Raw genomic sequence first — 26,009 nt, 5'->3', positions numbered from 1 at the left:
ACTCCTAAAAGTAGTAGGGTACGTCAAACTATGCATGATAATATGGCAAGTAAACTTTAGGAGAAGCACCTTGACCTTCTTTTTCTTGCGCAACATCTAATTTTATGGCTTTTTTACAAAATAATTTCGTTCTCCATGATCTGAATAGTTCATTTTGTAGATCATTAACCAATAATTTCTGCATAATTTTACTCCAATATGAAACTGTGGAGTGAACTCAAACAAAACTAGTAGTTAAGGACATAAAAACCAATTAATTGATTAGTGTTTGAACACTAGTGCTTGTATTATATTCAGTTTTGTTTTTTTATCCACTAGTATTAAACCTGTAAATGTTAGACATCAAGAAACTTTGCTGCAAATCTAATTACCAATCCATTCCAAACCTTAGCATCAACTTCACTACGAAACCACCATCAATTTGATTCTGTAGAAGTAAAGGGATGGCCTTGGAAATTTGAATATACCCAAAAACAAAAAAAACAAAAAGGAGAAAGATAAGGGACGAAAGGAAAGGAGCAAAACATCTGTTTCTACAACGAGTGTTATTCCAACATGAAGATTTGAAGGTCTATTATTCCATTTTTATAGTGATCTCAAGCTTCTCATAACACGAAGACAATCTTAACAGCATTACGTTGATTTGTAAGTTACAAATGATAATTACATCTGCATTTTTTCTTCCACAATAAGCATTACGTTCCATCGATGATTTCAGCCATGAATACTAATTTTCTAGGAGCAGGGAATTTATATTGCGAACTAGGTGATTTGTGGTGCTGACATTTTAATTGGTGGCATCAGTTTTTCTTGCAGCTTGACCAATATTCAGCAACAAGCTTGGAGAAGTAGGAGTTGGTAGCCAACAGCTTTGAAGGTTGTTCATACTCCACCAACTTCCCTATTTTTTCAAACAAAATCACACTACATGTTAGCATTAGGATTTAATAACCAATTACAGAAAACATCATATCCCCCTGGTAAGACTGGTTTATCAAAAATTTTAAAAATTCTAATTGAATTAGACGTGTTCGAATTTTTTCTGTCTCAAATTATATTGAAATGCGATTAAGAGATGATTGGAAAGAAAAGCATACCATAGGAGAGAACCATGACCATGTCACTGTCTATGACGGTTGGAACTCTGTGAGCTACAGTTATAACAGTGCATTCTGCGAATTCCTGCCTTATGATTCTCTGCAGAATGGCATCTGTTGAAGAATCAATGGAGGCAGTAGCCTCATCGAGAACTAAAATTCTGTTCCTCTTGAGAAGGACTCTTCCGAGGCAAAAGAGCTGGCGTTGCCCGACACTCCAATTTTCCCCTTCATCACTCACTGTTGAAGTCATTATAGTTATAATTTACAGTACAATATGATTGTAGTTGGAACCGGGGATTAAGTAAGATGTTCATCATTATGTTTCTCATTCAGTCATAGGAAAGATCATAAACTCACCAGAGGAGTCAAGTAGATTTGGTAGGTTGCTGACTGTCGCCTTGAGCTGGCACTTCTCTAGAGCCTGCAGATGAAAATGTCCTTAAAATCGTACTAGTACGAAACAGAACGCATTGTATGTAATGCCTAAAGTAAAATTATGCAGGGAAAGCCTTTTTCATCATTTAACCGGAGTCAGTTAGCTCACCCTCCATATCTCATCATCAGAGTAAAGACCTAGAGGATCCAAGTTGGTTCGGATGCTACCTCTGAAAAGAGTTGGTTCTTGGGGGATGATGCTTAGCTTCATTCTCAAATCTTTTAGGCCCATCGAACATATGTCAAGTCCATCTATAAGAATTTTACCACTTGCCGGCTCTACTAAGCGAAACAAAGCGCTTATGAGTGTAGTTTTTCCGCTTCCTGTCCTTCCCACAACTCCTACTCTAGTGCCTTCTTTGAATGTGCATGTAATTCCCTTTAGAACTAGAGGAGCATTTGAACGATACTTTATCTGTAATCAACCAAAAGAAATAATCAATTATTAGAATTTCAACCTGATCAAATGATAAGGTAGTTAAAGAACAACAATAGTATATTACCTTCAGAGAATAGAGCTCTATTCTACCCGTGTTAGGCCATGAACATGGCGGCCTCTTGTCCTCCACAATTGCAGGAGGCTCTGGCGGAATCATCATGAATTGTTTTATCCTTTCAACTGAGATAATGTAGTTGGATAAGTTGCAATACCATCGTGTCACAAAAATTTGTGTCCCCGTTAACGTTAAAGCATATGACAGTGAAAGGCCAATAAGCCCTGCAGACATCAAGAAAATTTTCTTTTCAAGTTAAACACCTATAAACACCTGAAATTCAACACATGGATTGCTCTTAATAAGTACCTGGAGCAACGTAACCCTTGGGAAGTAAGATAAGTAAGAAAGCAGCCACGAAAAGGGTCAAATTCTGAAGTACTTCTGTCCTTAAAATTAACCACTCCATGGTTGCGTTAGAATGAAAGAACAGTCGGGCATCTTTGTCAACTAGCTGCAAGTAGTTGTGGAAGAAACTGTCAACCATTTTAAAAGCTCTTATAGTAACCACTCCAAGTGCTGTCTCCGATGCATAGTTCATAACCGGAGCTTTGGTTGTTCCATTGATTCTTATTAGTTCCCTTGCAGTGGCTAGATAATACCCCTGAACATATTTTGCGGCAACCATGGCGAGAATGCCTACAATGAGAACTTGCCATGTGACAGAAGCCATAATTCCAATCGTTGCCAGGAGTTCAAGGCCAGCAGACATTATGAAGATGATGGAGAAAGGTACATCAAAATCCAAAATACTTAAATCAGATGAGGCCTGCAAGAGTATAAATATCAAATGGTTTTGATAACAAGTGATTGGAATACAGTTACCAGAGTGCATAAAGTAGCATTTTGTCTACTTACTCGTATCAAAATCCGGCCAACAGGGGTTGAGTCAAAGAAGAGCATGGGAGCCTTAAAAATAGTGTCGGTGAAACCAGAGAAAAAGGCTTTAGAAGCTTTCAATCCCATATAAGCTGCTGAAAATGACCTTAGATATACAAAGACAGCACTAAGTGTTGAAATTGCTGTATAAACGCCGATGAGCATGCCATTGGTTACGTTAGGCATTTGAATGCCTAGAGCTAGCCAATAAGTTGAAACAGCCTGAAGACCAACAAAACCAGATTGTGTCATTATGCCGAAGATTAGAAGAAGAGTTCCTTTGGACACAAGAAAATAATCCTGGATGGGTTTCAGTCCAACATCACCAATCCCTCTCTCTTCTTCTTCTGTTAGTTGCACGCTAGGCACACCCTTCATAGAAATATCCCCTTCACTGTTATTTGTAGTGAGGTAAGCTGTTTGAAGTTCCTCTGGCATAACTATATCTCCCTTTTCAGATTCTTCTTGGCTTTGATTATTCGAATGACCCAATGTTGTTACCGTATCTCTATGAGCATTTACAAGTTGCTCAAATGCTGTTCCTGCCGTTAAGAGATCCTCATAGCTTCCGGATTGAGTAACTTGTCCACCCTCCATTACCTGCAAATGAAATAAGGTTTCATGAGCAAACCAATTTGAATATTTATTGCAAATAAACTGCAAAAATGAGTTAACAACAACGTACTAGAATTTTATCAACTTCTGAGAGGAATTCAACTTGGTGAGTCACCAGAATTACAATTTTCTTTGCTAGAGTGGCCATGACGCATTCCTGCACAAGTCATTCAAATTGAGTAAACTGTTTCTATGAGATTACGACACTAAATGTGATTTTCATGCTTCTTTAAACGCTTGATCTTTGTCTTTCTTACATGAAATAGAGTTGCACCAGTATGGGCATCCACTGCACTGAAGGGATCATCAAGGAGATAGATATCAGCTTCACTATAGACAGCTCGGGCCAGCTGAATCCGCTGCTTCTGCCCTCCACTCATGTTAATCCCCCTCTGGCCTATTTCAGTAAGATCACCATGGTCAAAACTATCGATGTCCTTATCCAAAGCACAAGCTTTTATGGCATTCTCATATTTGTTCTTGTCCATTGGCCTGCCGTAGAGTATGTTATCGCGGACTGTCCCACTTTGTATCCAAGAAGTCTGAGAAACATAGGCTATGGTTCCAAATACATCAACCTGCTTGCAAGCATTAATAAAGTTAGAATAAAAAATTTAGTGCATCGAGTATATTGAAGTTTTCATTTGTTTTCAACTCACAGTTCCTGAAATTTTCGGCATCTCTCCAAGTATAGCGTATAGTAGTGATGATTTTCCTGCTCCAACTGGTCCACAAACTGCAACTTTCTGCTCCCTTTGCACTTCTAAATTCACATCTTTGAGAGTTGGATCTATTGATTGATCAGGATACCAGCTGAAATTACCTCTTTTTATTCTTAAGCTCTTACCGGAATTCATTGAGAGCAACTTCCTTACTTCGTCATCTTTCAGCTCGTCATCAAGCAAAAACACATTGAGCCTGTCAAATGAAACCTTGACTTGGATCAGCACTGAAAGAGCCTCTGGTATCATTCTTACAGGTTCCCCCATGCTCCTTAGTGAAGCTAGAACCGTGAATATGGTACTTGCATTAAGAGGGACACTTTTGAAAATGATACATCCGAGAAAGACAACTGAAGAGATGATGGTGGGTGACATCCAATACAGCAAAGTGCCATAAGCCCTTCTAAATTGCGAGTCAGACAACCATTTGAATTCACGTTCACGAAGGGAATCGACAATGTTTTTAAATTTCTCTTCCCAAGACTGTAACTTGATGATTTTCATACTGTTCAGGATCTCAGAAGTGGCTCTGAGTCGCTCATCTTGAGCGATCATGAATTGGGACTGACACTTTTGAAGTGTCTTTGCAAATGGCACATTCAGGAGACCACAAATGACGAGAGGAAGCAAACCAGGAAGAGCACCAAGACCCACCACCCAAAAAAGAACTCCAATGGCAAGGAATAATTGCAACGCGTAGGTCCATGTCGAATGTAGCCACCATGGGAACTCGCCCATTCGATAGGCATCAACTGCTATATAATTTACAATCTCACCAGCTGAGTGCCTTCTCCTTCCCAAGCTAGAAAGCTTGAGCTGCTTTTTATAAACTGCCACCATCAAGGCTGACCTCATCCTCATTCCAGACCTCCTTGCGTCGAAAAACCAATGTCTTTGGCTCAAAGATTCAACCACTTTGGAAAGAACTAGACACCCTACTATAGTGAAGCCTTCAGAGAGAGTTGCATTTTCATTATTTGAGTAATTTACAAAAGCATACAGTATAAGAGGAGAAATTACAATTGCAATTGTCCTGATAAATGCACAAAATGCTATCCATATATTTTCTTTCATGTAAACTTTCACAACCGTCTGCAGAACCAGGTTCCTGGTGCTGCTTGAGCTCTTCTCCCTTAAGAGTGAATCCCATGCATTGGCAAACTTTAGGTACGCTAAATTTGCTTCATCTTCAGAAACAAGAGAAGGGATGTCTTCGAGAGCTAATGTTTTCGAGGAACCCAAGTTGAGTAAAGGGTTAATCCAAGCAAATGTCAGTTTGCTCAGGAAGCTAGCCCGGTCTAATTCTGATTTCTGGCTCTTTCCTGTCGATTTTTTGCTCAATAGAGGTTCAGATAGGTTATTATCTTGGGCATGCTGATGAACACAGTGACTGAGGTTTCGAACAGCACACAAGAGAAGTAAGAAGCTCATTGGCCATGTCATTGCATCAAACATCTGAATGCTATGAGTTCTTACAAGTATTTCGATGTTTAGAGCCGAGGCCAATGAAAAGGAGGAGAACCACCAAACAGAGTTCAAGATTTTGATCCATTTGGAACTTTGCACTAGCAATGAAGCAGTGAAAGAAATCCAAATTAGTCCTCTGGCAAAGTAATCCAACCGGACAAAATGTTCCGATTGATCATCACTTTCGGATATTAGATCCCATAAACCAGCAGCAAAATATGCAATGCTAGTAAGAGCACAGCAAATTGAAATAGCTAGAGAGAACTGGTCCCTTCTGGCTGGAACAGTAATATAATGCTTCCGTATGGTGCTTATAAGGGTAAATAAGAGAAAAACACAGAGGAAGAGTAGATTTACGCCATTGATAATAGTTCTTTGAGTGCAGTAAGAACCCAGTTCCAGTTCACCACCACAAATCCATGAAAAACTATTCCCTGGATAACCGAAAACCAATCACAAATCATCACAAAAACTGCATGTTAAGCACTGGAAAAAGTTGGAAAACACAAGTAAAATGAAAAAGTGCATGGAGTGCAATTATACATTCACATAGAGAAATGATCAAACAGAAAGAAGGCGAAGAGTTGAAGACGTAAAAAGCTATACTAATGAAGATCATTGAATACCACACTATTGAATTCTACTTCACTACAACAGCAGCAAATTTATCAATCGAATTCACTGAAAAACATACCATGTTCATAGAGAAAATTATATTGTGTACTTACCAATTGAGCTCCTGAAGGAAGCCATACTTGTGCAACGTCTTTGCGGCAGCACTCCAAACTATGTATGAGAGATGAGCTCAAATATCAATATACATCTTCATAGAAAGAAGTACCCCACTTAACTTCTGCCCCTTGCACCTTCTCCAGACAAATAAAGTAGTATAACGTCTTGTCAGAAAAGAGAAAGTAATAAAACAGTGAATCTGCAGAAATGGTAGATCTCACATCAGCATCTTGTTTCATTTGTTTGTTTGATTGCATGGACAGTCTGTATTATCGGCAAACTAATAGACTACTTATTTATTATGGAGGCATCAGGCATTTCCTTGTTATTATACACTTCACGTCTACAATTTTGCTTCTCGCATTTCTATTTATTATATAAAAACAAGCTACTTAGCAAACATGTTTACACAATTCAGCCAAACATTCATTCTTTATTTAGTCCAACTTGACTGCACAAACCCCAGGTTTTTAATTTTTCTTTTAATTTGTCTTTGGTGTATATTTTTTTGCAGTTTCATATGTTTACGTACAAGAACGGGTCAAATTTAAAAAAACAAAAACAGATCATATATCTTCATTACGTATTCCAGTGCACTAAGGTCACGGAACATTGTAGCCACACCCGAATGTATGAACCAGAACAATGTTCCACCTTTTTCTCTCTTTTTTCCTTTTCTTGCTAATCATCATTGATCTGGTAAAAAACATTCGCAGAAAAACAAATTTCACAGACTTTCAGTTTTTACTTTCTACATTTTTTTCGGTCTTATATTGTTTACGTACACCTACAATGTAAAAACAATGACAGGAGGACACCTTTGTATCTCTATTCTTTTTTTTTTTTCACTAATCATTAAACTCGTGAAAAACATTTGCAGAAAGCAAATTTCAAAACTTTGAATAACCCTTTATTTTACCAACTCTAATTAGTAATAATCCATTGTTTAATCATATTATCATCACCGACAATAATAATCAAGAGGCGGAGCAGGAGGGACTCACTTGGCAATTTGGTTTTGTGGGCTTTGAGTTTTAGCCATCGCTCTTTTTATCATGTGCTCTTGTCCTGTCCAGACCATATTAAATCGGTTGAAGGCGACCGTGATTTGTATTGGAAAGTGGTGAATGATTCCCATTAATATCAAATAGATGAAAAGAATAGATCGACAAGAAAACAGATACGTACGTATCAATATCACTTTGGAGACGTTGGAATAGGTAGTGATTGTTGCGGCCAAAAATCGTCAATCATGGGAGTCATGACACTTGGGATATAACTGGCATGTCATGTCTTAAGTCGTTAAATATTACAATAGTCTACATATAGTAAAATGTGAAAAATATACATATTTATATGGAGAGATTCAAGATTCATGAATTTTTTTTTTTTTTAATAACTGATAAAATGTCTTGAGCCCGTTTGACAATAATTTTAATAGAAAATAAAAATTTATTTGATAACTATTATTGGAAACTAAAAACCAAAAGCCAAACTTTATAAACGCACAAAAATAAGGCGAGGCCAAAATTTTGATAACCATTTTGGTTTCACACCCAAACCAATTATTATATAACATCAGTTTGTTCTGATTTTAACTAAGGTAATGGGTGAAAGTAAACCAAACTTGACTATCGTTGGGTAGTTTGGTTTTGTCGGTTACGGGCTAATCCCAATTTTAAGATCTTGCTAACGTTCTTTTTATTTTGTCACTTAATACTATGGTATAGTAATATTTTTATTCATTTATAAATAAGAGTTTTTATGTTCGATTCTCACCGAAAGCGAATTCGAACCAAATTATTATGATAGACCCACTCTCCCACACCTATAGTGTAGTGTAAATAATATCATATGTATTTTTTTAGACGACTCTATTATCCTGAGTCTTGACATTTAGCATCAGTGCATTTATCCGCATTTAAAAAAAATTATTAGACTAATATAACTGATATTAGTTTTTCCACGTCATCATAGTAGTATTGATTAAAGAGGTATTCGCCGATTTTCCACCGAATTTGTAAGAGATACCAATTTCCTCCTGAACTTGGGGGCGGGAAATTTTAAATTTAGCCAGTTACCTCCATAATTGCCCAGTTTCTAGTAACGAATTTGTTGAGAGTTATTACTTTTCTTATTTGAATTTGGGTCTTGAATTGGAATAGGTGAACCGAGACGATAATGTGAATCATGTCATAAAGAAGGCTAATGGAATGGCATCACAACCCAAGATATTGCTGAAAAAGCAAGACCTTGGAGAAGATTCATAGTTGTCTGCATTAGGGATAAAATTCAAACAAAAATTGTACGACGTGAACTATTAGAAGAGAAGAAGAAGAAAAAAAAAGTGTGTTGCCCACATTAGGGATAAAATTACCTTGCTCTCAAACAATTGTCATGTGTCGTGCATGTGACCAAGATGAATGCAAAATTGAATGAAAATTTCCAAAATCCAACCCCAAGAGGAAATTGACCAATTATAAAAGTTTAGGGGGTGATCAAATAAACTAAAATTCAAGGGAGAATTTGGCCAATTATAAAGGTTCAGAGGGTAATTGGCTAAAATTAAAGTTCAGAGGCAAAATTGGCAGCTCCTTACAAGTCCAGAAGAAAAATCGAGAAATAAATCATATCGTGGATCTATTACTAACAATGAATTAACAATTCATCCCCAATTCAACAATCAAACAGTATTGGCGAAGTTAAAGGATTGGAATAAATTGAAGAAATTAGACAAAATATTGAATAAAGTTTAAGTTTCATAATAAAATCATTTGGCATATTACGTATATGCCCAAGCAAGGTCCTCTTCCCATCAATGTGAAATTTGCAGGAGCAAATTTCTATCATGGATCGAATTGACGACAATCTACACACATAAAGAAAAGAGACACATGGAATTAGACTACTACTGTGTAATGTTCACCAAAGGGTCTCTGATGCGTAAGTCAGAAAGACTATAGGAAATAATTAGAGTGTGGTGAGAGCTTTTGTTTACTAGAATAAAGTGGCTGGTCTTGACTATTTATAGAAAATTGAGGATTCAACCCTAGCATCCAAGTTCGTTGAACCTGTAAGCAGAGTGTTACCTTATTTGCACACCGATGGACAACACAAATAGTATGATGTGGAGCACGTGTGACTGTTGAACTTTACAAATGGGACAACCTACCCTGATACCAAGAAAGTTGAGGTTCCACCACAAAACCAATTGGCAGTATAAGGATAGCCCAACTCCTTATAAGCCCATGCAAATCCTCTTTTTCCCAATAGTGTGCTTCATTCTCAACAAATATAATGTCACTTTAATCAAAGAAGTTTGTTCATTCATCTACTCATCCCATTAAATATAACGCAACTGGAATATAATAGATGATGTAGGCATAGCCGTATTGGCTGGAGTGAATCTATATTCATAAATTTTTAATATATGCAAAGTTATATACATGGTAGGCATTTCGTAGCCCTTTCAAAAATTAAGTTGAAATGCCAACGAAAGTTGATTGAATTGGTAAAGATCGTTCTCTTTGCTACACCAAGGTTTAGGTTTGAGTTTCACTACTGGCAATCTCTCTTAGTGGGTGATGTAAAAAATCTTTAAAAGGTGCTAAGACCTCTTTTGTAAACCCTCAAAGAAGCTTGTGGTATGTCTTGACTTTGGAATAGAGTAGTGTGTCTTCCGCCCATACTTTATTGAACCTCAGGCCATCTCTAACCGAAGGAGGGCCAGAGGACTCATTTTAACCCCATAGCCCTCCAAGAAATTAATATTTTAATGAATAGTGTCAGGTCATATTTTTTACCATCTCCAACTGAGGGGCCAGAAGGCCATAAGCCAAACATAACCTTGTAACAAAAAATCATCTCCAACTGAATAGGTCAAAGGGCCATAAGGCCAAACATAATTTATTATTTTAATTGAATTAATATGGCTACTTAAATTGAACTACCTCAATAATTTTACAAGATGGAATGTCAAGAATTTTTCGAGTTGGAATCTCAATAATTTTACGTCTCAGATTTTGAGTGCCACGTGTTGATCTGTGAGTAACTTTGCAGATTTCTTGTCGATAAGGAATCTTAATAATTTTACGTCTTGGATTTCGAATGCCACTGTCAATCTGTGAGTAACGTCTCAGATTTCATGTGCCACAAACAAGTACCTACAACATGATCTTGTAATGTTACTTAATGTTTAATGTTGTTTAATGGCTTAGGTAGTTAGAGTTTGTAAAAAAAAATTAAAATATTTTGTAAAAAAAATTCAAATGTAACGGCTAGCTGATGTCAGCAAGTAGCCATTGGGATTCACATTGTTGGACCAGCTGGGGCTGGTTGGGTTGGGCTAGCCAGTTGGCCCGATTTTCATTTTGTGGCCCAGTGGGGCCCACGAGCCTTTTGGCCTAGTTTTCGGTTGGAGATGGTTTTCGTGTCATTTAGGGCTATTTTCGACCCTATAACCCTCTGACGGGATCAGTTGAAGATGGCCTTAGAATTGAGTTGAAATAAAGTGAGACTAAAGTGCTTTAAGGATAAGGAACCCATTTATGCCAGCTACCCACTTCGCATGAACCCAAACTTTCAATTATTGAAGACTCTATCCTGACAATGTAAGGCTCCAATTAGTCAGCAAGCAGAGTTTAGGTAAGTATACGAAGAAGCAATTTCATAGTGCTTCTGCTATTCCGGTCCTACGAAAATGTCTGGTTCTTGGCTTTCGGAATGTTAGTTCAAATAAAGTTCTTGTCTTTTGGAATGTTAGTTCAAATAAAAATACATACCTGCTACTTTTATGTCAAGAATATTTCTATTTACCTCATTACGCTTTGACCTTAAATATTTTATTATCAAGAATATTTTTATTTAACTCATTACGCTTTGACCTCAAATATTCTTTCATCTTACTTTAACCTAGCGTATCACTTTTAATAAAAGATAAAAATAAAAAAAATCATTTTCATTGTTACCATGATTGTTTCCTAGGCGTGTTCTATCAATGATTCCTTAATTTGCATATCCACCAGTCAACCATGTGTAAACTTGTCACCTTACGATGATATGCTTCCACTCTATATGAGGATATATTTTCTGCACCCTTCTTATTCATATTTATCATTGAAAAACACATGCATGCATGACGCATCTCATACCTCACTTTTAAGAATGCATGCCAATCTCTACTTCTTAATTAGTAAATCTTAAGGGTTCAGCCACTAAATGGTCCCAAATATGTTCGAAAAACCTAAATATACTCCACGTGTCCAAACATTCTGGATTCTTATGTAGACAACATTCCATAGACATTGTAACGGATGTTGTAAAACTGATGGTATGTGCAGTGGAATAAATAAACAAGACACAAAATTTACTAAGTTCCTCTACAATCAGTGTGATTGGAGTACGTCATCGGGACAACAGTTGTGCTTTCATTATAATCTGGAATAATAAGATTACAAAGATAACTCTTTCTATTATCTCCTCTCTTCTTCCTCTCTTCTTTCTTCCTCTACTAGCCGTTTGTCTATATGTGTATATTTGCTTTCCTTCTTCACATCCATTTTATAGACAAAGCTTTAGACAAAGTTGTGGTGGGATGAATAGTGGATTGGTGGTGGGATGAACAGTGGATTGGTAGTGGGATAGGTGGTCATCCACAATGAATGGCCTGTAAATTACAACACTCCCTCTTGGATGGCCACAAGTCTTCAATTGACTTGTTAAAATCTTGATCTGTTTTGGATGCTCCCCCTAATGAGTATCTCCCTTTGATTTCAAATTCTTTAGGTTGATCATTGATCCTTCTGCTTTAGTCTCTTAGCGGGGAGAGTTGCCGAATGAAGTGCTTTACTTGTTGTTAACTTTCCATAGGCTTTTTCTTGAACTGGGCTGTAGGACTTTCTACTAGACTTGCACCAAAGGTTTGAATTTACTCCTTTTATCTGGAGTGGAATTTGATTCAAGGGTGGTGGACACTTGACCTTGAATTGGACTTGTGATTTCTTCAAGATCATTGGACTTGTCCTTGAATGAAATGGAACCACGAGCAGCTCCACATGACAAGTGATTTTCGGCTCTGTCGGGGATGAATCAGTTCGTGTTTTGTTGTGCTTGTCTCCACATGCTTCAATGTATTATTTTTGCTTGCCTTATCTGTTCCCCTTGCAAAAGTGGTATTTTCCCTATACAGGTTTGGCATCTTCTCTTGCAGTATTTGTCATCTAATGCAGGAATGGAATGCAAACCTTGCATTTGAAAGGTTCTTCAGAACATCACTTCTCAGTGACTCATCATGCTTGGTAGCTCTAATCATCATATCATCAGTTTGAAAATGAGTACTCGAGAGTAATGCTAGGTAAGTAATCAGGAAAGTTTCCAGGCAGTCGGTTCCTAACTAGAAATTTTATTTCAAGTTCCGACTAATTGCTTTCTTTCTCCTTAGTCCTATAGGTAAGAATAAGGACAAAGAAAAAGGACAGGGAGATTGCATGATATGAGATAATTTTGCTCTCGTCCCTAATGATATGAGATATTCTTGCTCTGGTGTGACTTATTTGAAGAGGTATTCTCGAAGAGAAAGAAAATAGAGTATTTCAAGAAGCTTTGTTGAAGATGCATTCTCAGAGAGGAAGAAGACTTAGATATTTTTGTAGGTCTACCTTGTTCTGGAAGATAGAGATCGACATATATAGGGATTTCCTAATAACAGGTAATGGTGTTGTGCCTTTATTCTTGTCAGCAACTGTGGTGTAATTAGAACACTAAGATTCACGTGTTTTCAACTTTATCAGAGATCTTTGACAAAGTTGCATGTGATATCCAAAAACTGAGATTGTGTCTGAGAAATGTTGACAAACTTTATCCTGAAAATCTGGCTTTTGAAATTCGAAGAGCGGTGTCTCTTCGATTTTTGAACAAGTGGCCCTATTGCTTCTTCTTTTATAGAAGCATCAATTGTGCTCAAAATGTATGCTCGAAAAACTACTACATGTAGAATTTTCCCTTTCTTGCACTTTTGAGATTTTATCTGACCTCTTTTTTCCTTCATCATTTCTGAAAAATGGCTTGCCTATCTAACATTTGCTTAGATTTGAGTCTTAAGAATGGTACAAACGAGCCCCGCCAGGATAATATATGGCACCCATCCTTCTTATCTTCTAATGGTCCTCTTACGGTTGGGGACTCTGTGATGAAGAATGACCTAACTGCTACAGTGGTATCTAGAAATCTTCTCACTCCCAAAGATAACAGAATCATTTCAAACCGGTCTGATAAGTCGGCCGTTCAAACTCATTGGCTCTCAGTATTCAGTGTGCGGGCCCTGTTTCTAATATGGGTCAACGCCTACTAGCTCGAACTCACCAAATTGAATCATTGATGGTTGAGGTGGCAAGTCTTAAACAAGAGATTAGAGGGCTTAAGCACGAGAATAGAGTACACATGCTTGCAAATAATTACTCGACGAACATGAAAAGAAAGCTCGACCAGCTACTGGAATCCGAAGGTCGGACTCAAAATGACAATCAGGGGTTCGAGTCTTTATTCCAAAGACACCCATTGTCTCAGCCGTCTGGAGTTTCACCAAGTACTGAGGCTCTAAATAATCAACCTCCGGTGCCTTCCCCTTCTAGGGTACTTCCGAGTACTGAGGCTTTACATAAGCAACCTTTGTGAAGGTTCCCTCCTATTTGTTTGTTTTAACTCATGTGTATGTAATTTCTCGGAGATATTAATAGATAAGCTTTATTTCATTCGATGTATTGTGCCAAATACAATAAAGCATATACTTCACTAAGATGTGGTACTTTTGGACCAAATATCAATTTATCTTTACTTTCACGAAGATAAATGATCATTCTTGGTGTCTAAATAATTTGAGTATTCAACTCATAATCTTCAATCCATATGATTCTTTATAAACATCATGGATAAGATTCGTGTTGGCATATTGTTCGATTCTGCAGTTCGAGATAATATCTCTCTCAACACTTTATAAACTTTCTAGACTCTTCAAGAGTCTAAATCTAATATTATCGACTCTTGAAAGATATTTTAGTATGTTACAACAATATCATAATGATAGTATTCACTAAGGCAATTTATACCATCCATTGGTATTTAAGTACATATTTGATGCTTTACCCTTCTAAGGTTTTCTTCAAGTAATCTGAATCATTCAGGGATTTTCTACATTTCATAACACACTTTCCTTTGGAATTTATACATAGCAACTTGCTTCCATGTATATTTGAGGGATTTACTTATGGAGATATGATGTGGGCGACTCATAACCTTTCGTATATAATTCTCCATTCATATGAACTTGTTTATAAGAGCATAATTTTAGGTTTCAATTAGTAACCTTATGTCATATTAAAGAAAAATCTCATGCCCTTGATCAAGCTTTCCTACTTCTAAGAGAAGATGGAGACTTACGGAAGAAGGATCCAGCAGTACCTAACTCCACTCAAGACCCCCTTGTCCTACAACTCCTTGAGGAAGTAAACAAGTTGAAGGCCGAACGTTAGGCCGAAATACCTGACTGGAACTAACCTAGGCCTAGCCCTCTTATAAGGAGGATCCTCGACACCCCCCTCCAAGCAAAGATAAAGCAGAAGCTTGGCTTACAACTCTACACTGGAAATGAGGACACGATTGAACACCTTAATCTCTTTGAGTTCACCATGGCATATCGGATGCACACCGACAAAGAACGATGTCTTATCTTCCCCTCTACCTTCTATGGCAGAGCTCTAAATTGGTATTACCGTTTTCCACCTGAGACAGTAGACTCATTTGAGGAACTGAGGAAACTATTTATCTCTCAACACATCTTCCAGACAGATCGCTTGCATTCCGCAGATGACTTGTACACTATTCACCAGAAGCCGGACGAGCCACTACGAAAATATGCCGGCCGCTTCAGCCATAAGTATTCTCGCTGTGCTGTGGCAAATGACAAGACCGCCCTCAAAGCCTTCAAGGCAGGCCTACGTGATTGTTTCTTCAAGTACATGATCAATGCCAGCACTTGGAAGACTTACTCTGGGGTGATGGCACAGGCTTACAACCACGCCTCCGCCGAAGCAAGGACATACCAAGGGAACCCCTTATGGTTAACCCCTATCAACAAGTGGGAAATGGAAGTCAAGTTATACCAAGTGAGGAAATCTTGGCCATTCAGACACCCATTACATCATCTCCTGCCTCATTTAACTACTCGTTAAATCACCAAACGTATTTGTTTCTTGGTAAGAGGAAGAATTTTTACTCTCAGCAAGCCTATTACAACAAGAGGGATAAAAGTTCGTATCAAGACAACCAGGGGTGAACGTACCGTTGACTGTTATGACTATGGGGCCAAGCCTCACTTTTTCAAAGTGATGGATTGGGTACTAAAGGAAATGCTATTATAAGAAGGCATACACATTACAAATGTTTTGACTTTTAACTACTTGAGATCTTTTGTCACACAAACCATTCGGCAAATATTTAAAGAAGAGGGAATTCAGACAACTTTTCTGAGTCTTTTGCATTCCTAGCACTGGAACACTTAGTCTACGCTGACCTACCCCTATACTCCAACTCAGAGCTTCAACATGCATACTTTGACACAAAGTATGTGATACTAAGTGTTACAACCAACATGGTTCACATATCGAAAGCATGGATCCCTTCATGCATAGCAAAACATTCATAAGCATCACTCATGTCAATCAACATAAACATCATATATTCCAACACATCCATACATAAGCCAACTGTGCTTCGAAAGGATTCAACATACTTTGTGTCATTCGACACTTGCTACAATGTGCCTCGACACCTTGCCCTTATTCTCACCAACCAAGTGATGATATGTGAAGAAAGAACTCATCTTCACGCCACCAACGAGGTGATGAAAAGTACAACCTGTACTCTCCTTCATGCCACCAACTAGGTGATAAAATGTACAACCTGTACTATAATATCATTTGGAAACTTGCCACTCATGCCACCAACCAAGTGAAGAAGGAACTCATCTTCATGCCACCAACCAGGTGATGAAATGTACAACCCGTACTCTAACATTATTTGGCAACTTGCCACTCATGCTACCAACCAGGTGAAGAAGGAACTCATCTTCGTGTCACCAACCAGGTGATGAAATGTGATGAAAGGTGATAAAGGAACTCACATTCGTACCACTAACCAAGTGATGAAAGCAACCTACCATTCATTCCACCAACCAGAAGACGAGTGGTACAACTTGTATATGTGAACTCCTAGTATTCACAAATAATCAAAAACCCTCAAGTTTTACAACTCAACTAGGGGAGCACTTATGCCTAACAAAAGTTATAATCACCAACAAAGTCTTATTGCAAGCCAACAACGGCCTCAGTGCATGGTATATGAAGATTAAGCTCTTTAACCCTCTTACATCTACTTCAGACATTTCTCCTCTGTAACAATGCAAACACTACAGCTCGTAGAAAGCTTCACACACTCTTGATCAAGACTGTTCGAAGCAAATTCAATTTATATGGTTCATCCAAACCTTCGACTACTACAAGGTGTGGCTTACATCACAATCTCTTGCTCAACAATGTGGAAGCAAAATTTATATATGTTGTCTCTCCCACATTTTCAAATTTCTAATTTTCCAAAAAAAAAAAAAAAAAAAAAGAGGAAATTGGGAAATTCAACAACTTCAACAAATGGAGGGTAACTACAATTCTCAAAAGCTTCACACACTCTTGATCAAGATAGTGTGAAGCAAAATCAATTCATGGTGCCCAACAAAGCTTCAACCTCAAAGCTTCACCTACAAATCTTCAACACCAAAGTTTCACCACAAGAGCTTCAACAAATGGAGGGCAACAACAAATGTCAAAAACCTCACACACTCTTGATCAAGATAGTGTGAAGCAAAACCAACTTATGGTGCCAACAAAAGCTTCAACAAGTGAAGGGCAACAACAAATGTCAAAAGCCTCACACACTCTTGATCAAGATAGTGAGATAGTGTGAAGCAAAACCAACTTATAGTGCCAACAAAAGTTTCAACAAAAGAAAGACAACAATAATTCTCAAAAGCTTCACACACTCTTCATCAAGATAGTGTGAAGCAAAATCAATTTATGGTGCCAACAAAAGCTTCAACAAATGAAGGGCAACAACAAATGTCAAAAGCCTCACACACTCTTGATTAAGATAGTGTGAAGCAAAATCAATTTATGGAACGCAACTTCATCAATGGAAGACAACAACAATTCTCAAAAGCTTCACACACTCTTGATCAAGATAGTGTGAAGCAAAATCAATTTATGGTGCCCAACAAAGCTTCAACACAAAAGCTTCACCTACAAAGCTTTAACATCAAACAAAGCTTTATCAATGGAGAGCAACTACAATTCTCAAAAGCTTCACACACTCTTGATCAAGATAGTGTGAAGCAAAATCAATTTATGATGCCCAACAAAGCTTCAACACAAAAGCTTCACCTAAAAAGTTTCAACACAAGAGCTTCACCTACAAGGCTTCAACATAAGAGCTTCACCTACAAAGCTTCAATACAAAAGTTTCACCTACAAAGGTTCAACTCTCAACTACAAAGCTTCAACACAAAAGCTTCACCTACAAAGTTTTAACATCAAACAAAGCTTCATCAATGGAGAGCAACTACAATTCTCAAAAGCTTCACACTCTTGATCAAGATAGTGTGAAGCAAAATCAATTTATGGTGCCCAACAAAGCTTTAACACCAAAAACTTCACCTACAAAGGTTCAACTCTCAACTACAAAGGTTCAACTCTCAACTACAAAGCTTCAACACCAAAACTTCACATACAAAACTTCAACATCAAAGCTTCACCCCTAAAAAAAAAAAAAAAAAAAAAAAACATTTTCGAAAATTCGAAAATTCAAAAAAAAAAAAAAAAAAAAAGAAAAAGGAAAAGGAAAGAAAGAAAGAAAGAAATGAGCCTAGGTTTCCTTTCTTTGGGCCTAAACAACTTTCATACCAAATATATATGAAAGAGGAGTTTTGGGCAACCACTTTGAAAGGAAAATGGTGAAGTTTTGTTTAAAAAATTGCCTACTAGCAAGACACCCCCTCGATCGGAGACTTGGGGGACTCCTACCATATACCACTACACCTTGGTACTCAGAAATTTCGCGACTACTCAGTGCCTTGGATTTTTCAAGTCCCCAACCGAAAAGTTTTCCTCACTCAAGAAATTAAGGGAGCACTACTTCAACCTACAGGGTCCACCCACGAAGTTTCAACATGCAAACTTCAACAAAATAAAAAATCTAAGCTCAGCAGCATTGCTCTAATTGAAGAGATCGACAAGCCTCAACAGCCATTTGCTAACACCGTTGTCGAAGAACAAAGCTTCGCCATACCACATCTACTACTTTGTTAAACAACAAAAGTATCCTATATCATCAGGATCGAACATACTCCAGGTCTGACGGACTTGTTTTGACCCTCAAATTCTGGAGTCGGCTCGCTCCTTTGGAGGAAACCAAAAAACCCTCAAGCCCAGTTCAAGAATACACTTGTGGAAAGTTAAGTACAACAAAGCACGTGCTGATTTGTCCGTCTTCTCCAAAAACAAGAGTACCTCATATCATCTCTTCTCCCTATTTCTTCTTTTTATCCTTATTGTTGAATGAGAAACAGGGAGAATGAGTACAATCAGCCGGAACCCAAGATCAACCTACCAATCTGAGATTGATTGCTTGGAACCCTGATTGCTTACCTTGTCTATCACCTTCTTCGGCAGATCTCCTCGCTTAGAGACTTGGGGGACTCCTACTATATGGTTTGTATCGCACTTGACCAAATCCGAAACTACAAGTAAGCTTCAAATGAAAATGATACATTATCTTGTGCGTCAACGCCAACTAAAGATACCACTCCTGGATGAAAGAAAAATACTTCCAAGAGAATATGCCACATCTATTTACAGGACAGAGAAGGCAAGTGAAAGCGACACCACACTTCGGTACTTAGAAGTTTCGTGATTACTCAATGGCTTGGATCTTGCAAGTCCCCAACCAAGGAGCTTCCCTCACTTGGGAACTTAGGGGAGCACTGTTTGTAACCAATCCTGAAACTACTAAGCACCGGTCAACAGTATACCATCAAGGACCCACAAGACTTTTCCTCCAACTAGAAGGCCAATCACAACACGACACATGTTGGTATCAGAGGCCAATCACAGCACAACACGTGTCGATATCAGAGGCCAATCACAACATGACACTGTCAATGTCAGAACAAAGCTAGAAACTCTCTTCTATAAAAGGAGATCATTCTCCCACAATAATCCCTAATGTTATTTGTACTAAACTATTCACTAGAACTCATTAAAAGAGAGCTTGAACCGTGTAAACCCTTCACAACTAATGAGAACTCCTCTACTCCGTGGATGTAGCCAATCTGGATGAACCACGTACATCTTGTGTTGTTTGCTTCCCTATCTCTATTCATTTACATACTTATCCACACTAATGACCAGAGCAATCTAGCGAAGGTCACAAACTTGACACTTTCTGTTGTACCAAAGTCTTCGCCGATTTTGTGCATCAACAACTTGCAATCTCGTTTTCATGAGCAGAGCGTGGGTAATCAATTTCATCCGCTTAATAAATGCTTCTGTTAAATCATTTTTGGGTATGAACATAAAGAACATGGTGTTCAACATCAATTCCCAATGACATTGAATAATCATCAAAACTTCGAGATGTAAACTCTCCAGCAAAATGTATCATACATCAACGAACTTCTGGTCCTTATTTAATAGTCTGTGGATTGAGACTTTTATGTCATTTATTACAATTAAGTTGTGGCACTTCGGCTCTTCAAACTTAAGGCGCTCATCAAGGAACTTCATGTCTGATCTTGAGGATTTAGGGACTTCATTCCTGGTTTTTTTGCATGATGGAACTTCGGGTCTAATCATTTTATGTGATGAGGATCAAGAAACTTCAGGTTCTAATCTAATCAAGGAACTTCGGGTCTAGTATGCACTCATCATAACAAAAAAAAGAAGTACAATAAATAAATTAAAGCAATAGGCTGCAACTCAAGCCATGGTAAATAAATTGCTTTTAAGTAAATAAAACTTGTGACAAGGGCTTTGATTCAACACCATTCACATAAATATCAAAGCTTTAAAGCAAAGGGTAATAATTCTACCCACTATAAATAAATAGAATGTCACATCTCGACCCGGGGCGGATCACTTCCCGGGCCCGCTCCACCATCGTAGCACGATATTGTCCGCTTTGGGCTTACCATTCCCTCACGGTTTTGTTTTTGGGAACTCACGAGCAACTTCCCAGTGGGTCACCCATCATGGGAGTGCTCTCTTGCGCTACTCGCTTAACTTCGGAGTTCCCATGGAACCTGAAGCCAGTGAGCTCCCAAAAGGCCTCGTGCTAGGTAAGGATGGGAATATACATATAAGGATCACTCCCCTGGGTGATGTGGGATCTTACATAGAACTTGTGATAGGGTTTTAAACCAACACCATGCACATAAATATGCCAAAACAGAAAATGCAATGATTAAGTCCTTATCTTTTGCTTTTTTTCTTTTTTCTTGGTCTGCCATTTTCTTTTATTTCATCCCTTTTAGTTTTATTATTATTTCACAGTTAGAAGTCATTTTAGTTATCTAGGAAATAATAGTAACACTAATTTCCAATTGGTGTTCCTCCTCAAGTGAGTTTCGAAAAAATTGAAACGGTTCCCATAAGTTTTGGAGTCAAGAGTGTCTGTAACTTATGAGAAGATCAAACCGTTATATTTAGTTCAAATTTTAGTATGATATGGATAAGAGGATACCGAACAACTTTTGTGAAGAAACAATTTTGATCTGAGCTATTGAAATAGAGTTTTCGTACTCATAAGGTGCAAGTCCAATTTTCTGCAGAAATTGGAAACTGATTTGGTATTTCAGGCATCTGCGATGATCACACCTTTGGAATTTTCTGAAAATTTGCTATGTTGTAGGTACTGGGCGGATGAACAACTTTGAAGAAGAAAATATTTCAATCCAAGGTCTGCAAGTTGGAGTTCCGAGGCTGTTTACATGGCTGTCAGATTCTTTACGAATTTTGAGTCTGTACTCTTTTACTTCTTCAAAGGATGATATACAGTCATACAACAACATATATATATTTGCTCAAGGAAATCAGTAGTACAAAGATTTTATGATGAAATAAAAAGATTTTCTTATCTGTGAGATTTTCTGAAAATTTGAAATGAAAAGATTTTATGATGAAAAGAAAATATTTTCTTATTTGTGCTTTCCACTGACATGAGAGCTTTTCGTGCTGATAACGTGTTGTAAAACTGATGGTGTGCGCAGTGGAACAAATAAACAAGACACAAATTTACGAGGATCCTTTACAGTTAGTGTGACTAGAGTACATCCTCGGGGCAGCAGTGGTGCTTTCATTATAATCTGGAATAATAAGATTTCAAAGATAACTCTTTCTATTATCTCCTCTCTTCTTCCTCTCTTCTTTCTTCCTCTACCAGCCGTATGTCTATCTGTGTATATTTGCTCTCCTTCTTCTCATCCATTTTATAGACAAAGCTTTAGACAAAGTTGTGTTGGGATGAACAGTAAATTGGTAGTGGAATATTTGGCCATCTACAATGAATGGCCTGTGAATTACAACAACGAATGATTTTTAGCCCTACATTTTAGACTTTTAGTAATCAAAACATATTCCATTATCTAAAAGAAAAGAAAAATATAATTAAAAGGTGGCAATTCAAGCTTTAGTTAAATTTAAACACGCCTTCAATCTATTATTGAAGAAGAAGGTGCCAAAATTAGTCACTTTTTCCATTTTCTTGGTGGAAGACAAAAGTATTGAGACAATAAGCCGTCTGCATAAAGATGCTTTCCATAAACTTTAATAAAAATAAGAGAGGATAGAGTAAGTTTACCGGCGTTTTGATTTAATAAAATTATGTGAAAAACAAAAGTTACACATGAATAAATTGTTCATTATCCACTACATTATCCAAATGAGAATGGTGCAGTTCAATTACCTTCTTGGTTATTTTTTTTGTCTGGTAATAATACTCAATACTGGTGCCAGTGCTAGTGCTGTATAGTGAATAATTTAGGGTTGGGCATAGGTCGGGCCTAAAATTTAAGGAACCAGACTAGACTCCGTGGAAAATAAAATGTGGCGGGTCAAGCCGGAGAATAGAAAAATGAAAGTTGAAATCGAATCTAACCTGACCCGTTTAAAACGGGCAGGTTCCTATAGGTCCCCGAGTCATTCCTGTCTGCTGTGCTTCTCTTGACCTGCAACAAACAACAAATAAATGAAGCTATGAAGCTTAAGGAAATTTCAATGTCCAGCGTCCTACTTGCATGTTTCAGCTCAACTTCTTGCAAATAACACCAACCCATATATCCAATTAGCTACGAAATTAGCAAGAACTCAAAAATTACATATATAATAATGCAATCTTCAACCTAAATAAAAAAAAAATCGATTTTGATATGAATGAGCTTTATACAACAGCAAGTATTACACACTGAAAATTTCAAGATGGGTCGTCAGGTGGTGGTTTGAGTTGAAAAGAACTAAGTCAATTTGGGAGAGGGAAAGTCAGTTTGGTAGATAGGGATTAAGACGGAGGAGAGTTTTCGAGTTTAAGAATTGACGAAGACAATCTGGGAAAGAGAGATCGAGAGGGAGGTGAGTCCCCGAGTTTAAGAATCGATGAAAACGATCTGGGAGAGAGGAATCGAGAGAGAGGAAAGTCTCTGAGTTTCAGAATTGACGAAGATGATCGAGATTTAACGAAGACGATCAAGATTCGATGAAGATAATCTAAAGAAAAACCGAGAAACTAATAAAGGAATTTGCAGAGATACCCCAATGTGTGTGAGAGAAGAATTGAATGCACGTGCATACGGTCCAGGCCGGGGGCCCGTGTAATCAGAAATCGGACTCGTCCCGCCCCACCATTTATTTGGATCCACCCCACCCCGCCCCATTTCGTGTATCAAATATAAGGCCCTGCCCTGTACCCACCCTAAACTGCCCTGGCCTGCAAGTCCAGGCCCGTTGGCCCAGTCCTAGAATAATTAGTTCTAACAATTATCTAATTAACCTATAAATTAAATTAATCTCGAGCCTAAAGTTTCGAGTGCTTATCATTTGTGCCTGATGTTCAAAAATGAAAATTTTGTAAAAGCCAGAAATTCTAAATTACATTCCCTTGGAAACTATATTATTGCGAGCTTTTTACGCATCTCATTATTCTTTTAGAAAAATGAAAATTATGACCTTGGCAAAACTTGATTTTGTCACCCGACATCACTTGAAAGAACTACTTTACTTGAGTTGTGGATGCCAAGATCCATCTTGGGGACACCATCAAGGAAAGAAACACTACATCCTCCCCAAGATCAGGTAAAAGCCATGATCTTCATTCGTCACCACATGCATGAAGAGTTAAAAAGTGAATACTTGGCAGTTGAGGACCAATTGGCCATTTGGAATGCCTTGAGAGATAATTCTGCAATGTTTAGAATTAGCTCCTAAATGAAACTTTATGGGGAGGATGTCAGTAAAGCAGATATGCTAGAAAAGACATTTAGTATTTTTCACGCCTCTAATTTGCTCATGAAACAGCAATATAGAAACTGCGATTTTATAGAGTACAACCAGTTGATATCAATACTCCTTATGGTTGAGCAGAACAATGAGCTCTTAATGAAAAATCATCAAGCTGGACCAACTGGATCAACACCATTCCCAGAAGTGAATGCTACTTCCCTTGAAGCATACATCACTTCCTTTCGTGGTAGTAACTACAAAAAGGAACGTGGCCATAAGTGAGGCTGAAAGAATGGAAAGGGTAAAAGTCATGGTGTTTATAATTACAACCAGGGTCAAAGTCATAGTCCAAACCCAGGCTTTAAAAATGTAAACTATTATAAGAGGAAAACTCATATGAATAATGGTCCTATAAATATTGAATGCGTCTGCAATAGGTGTGGTGACAATATGCAATGGGCGTGTATATGTAGTACTCCCAAACATCTTGTAGGTCATTAACAAGCCTCCCACAAAGAAAAGAAGGTCGAGACTAATTTCATCGACCAAGCTAATTTAATGGGTATACATAATCCAGTGTTCAATTTATCAAGTCAATTGAACACAACCCATCTAGATACTTCCAACATTGTTGTGAAAATGGGGAATGAAGCTTATGGGTCCGATTAAATCAATTTTCATTTAATGAACTTTTATTTTCATCATCTAAACTTCTTGTTTGAAGCTTGTAATTTCAATTCAATAAAAAAGTTGCATTGTCGTTTTCTTTTATTATGAATAAATTATTTTTAACTCTGATTACTTTACTCATCAGAAAGCATGGATAAAAATTATGGCTGTTCTCAAAACAAGAACAATGGCAAAGATATTTGTCTTGCGGACTATGCAACCATGCATACGATACTTTGAGATCAAAAAATTTCTTAAGCTTAATGCTTACAAAGGTAAAAGTAACAACAATATCTGATCAATCAGATGTAATTGAAGGCTCAGGAAAAGCCCATGTCATTTACCAAATGGAACAATATTGTGCATACAAAATGGGTTTTACGCTACTCACTCTACTAGAAATTTGTTGAGCTTTAAAGATATACATTTGAATGGTTACCATATTGAAACAAAAAATGAAAAAAATGTAAAATATCTATGCATTACCTCTGATGATACCTAGAATGGTATATTGGAGAAGTTGTGTGGTTTATCAAGTGGATTGTGTTATATATACATAAAGACAATCTAAGCACATAATCTAGTGAAGCTAAAGTTCATTGATACAAAATTTTACATGCTTTGCATGACCTTTTGGGTCATCCAAGATCCACCATGATGCATAGCATTATTGCCAACTCTAATGGGCATCCTTTATTGAGCAGACATATTACTATATCAAATGATAACCCTTATTCTCAAGGGAAGTTGGCAATTAGACCATCTCAATCAAATATGGTGTTGAATCCCTATCATTTTTTCAAAGAATTCAAGGGAATATTTGTGAGCATATTCAACCACTTTATGAACCATTTTGATATTTCATAGTTTTGGTTGATGCATCTACTCGATGGTCATATGTTTACCCCTTGTCTACTCGAAATGTAATTTTTGCAAGACTTCTTGCTTAGATAATTAAATACGAGCATAGTTCACATATCATCCTATTAAGTTAATTCAACTTGATAACGCTGGTGAGTTTACATCTCAAAGTTTTGATGATTATTACATGACACTAGGCATTGAGGTTGAACACCTTATTCATCATGTCCATACTCAAAATGGTATAGTAGAAGCATTTATCAAGCGACTTTGATTAATCACTCGCGCTCTATTCATGAAAACAAAATTGTCAATTTCTACAAGGGACGTATCATTCTACATGTTGCATCATTAGCTCGATTGAGAATTGCTGCTAACCATCAATAATCCTTAGTATTACTTGTGTTTGGGCACCAACCAAACATTTTACGTTTACAAGTTTTTGGT

General features: G+C 37.5%; 1 protein-coding gene across 1 annotated transcript; it reads right to left on the bottom strand.

The window, feature by feature from the left end:
• Nucleotides 1-515: 515 nt before the first annotated feature.
• Nucleotides 516-6,956, bottom strand: LOC137739790 (ABC transporter C family member 8-like). The gene is made up of 11 exons (XM_068479500.1): nucleotides 6,441-6,956; nucleotides 4,183-6,146; nucleotides 3,781-4,101; nucleotides 3,594-3,680; nucleotides 2,888-3,508; nucleotides 2,339-2,798; nucleotides 2,039-2,253; nucleotides 1,645-1,950; nucleotides 1,458-1,521; nucleotides 1,098-1,337; nucleotides 516-901 (listed from the first exon to the last, which is right to left on the bottom strand). Exons 1-11 carry the CDS (start codon nucleotides 6,463-6,465, stop codon nucleotides 801-803), a joined length of 4,404 nt encoding a protein of 1,467 aa, XP_068335601.1. The 5' UTR covers nucleotides 6,466-6,956; the 3' UTR covers nucleotides 516-800.
• Between the last annotated feature and the right edge of the window lie 19,053 nt (nucleotides 6,957-26,009).

This window comes from Pyrus communis, chromosome 7 (assembly GCF_963583255.1).
Source record: "Pyrus communis chromosome 7, drPyrComm1.1, whole genome shotgun sequence".
Classification (NCBI taxonomy): Eukaryota; Viridiplantae; Streptophyta; class Magnoliopsida; order Rosales; family Rosaceae; genus Pyrus; species Pyrus communis.
This window is presented reverse-complemented; position numbering and strand designations above follow the sequence as displayed.

What these genes read in the sequence shown, in the direction of transcription:
- LOC137739790 (XM_068479500.1), bottom strand. Translation starts at nt 6,465, where the DNA reads ATGGCTTCCTTCAGGAGCTCAATTG. An exon ending in TGCCGAAAATTTCAGGAACT is followed by an intron (nt 4,102 to 4,182) that starts GTGAGTTGAAAA and finishes GCTTGCAAGCAG; the next exon opens with GTTGATGTATTTGGAACCAT. An exon ending in GGTCATGGTTCTCTCCTATG is followed by an intron (nt 902 to 1,097) that starts GTATGCTTTTCT and finishes TTGAAAAAATAG; the next exon opens with GGAAGTTGGTGGAGTATGAA.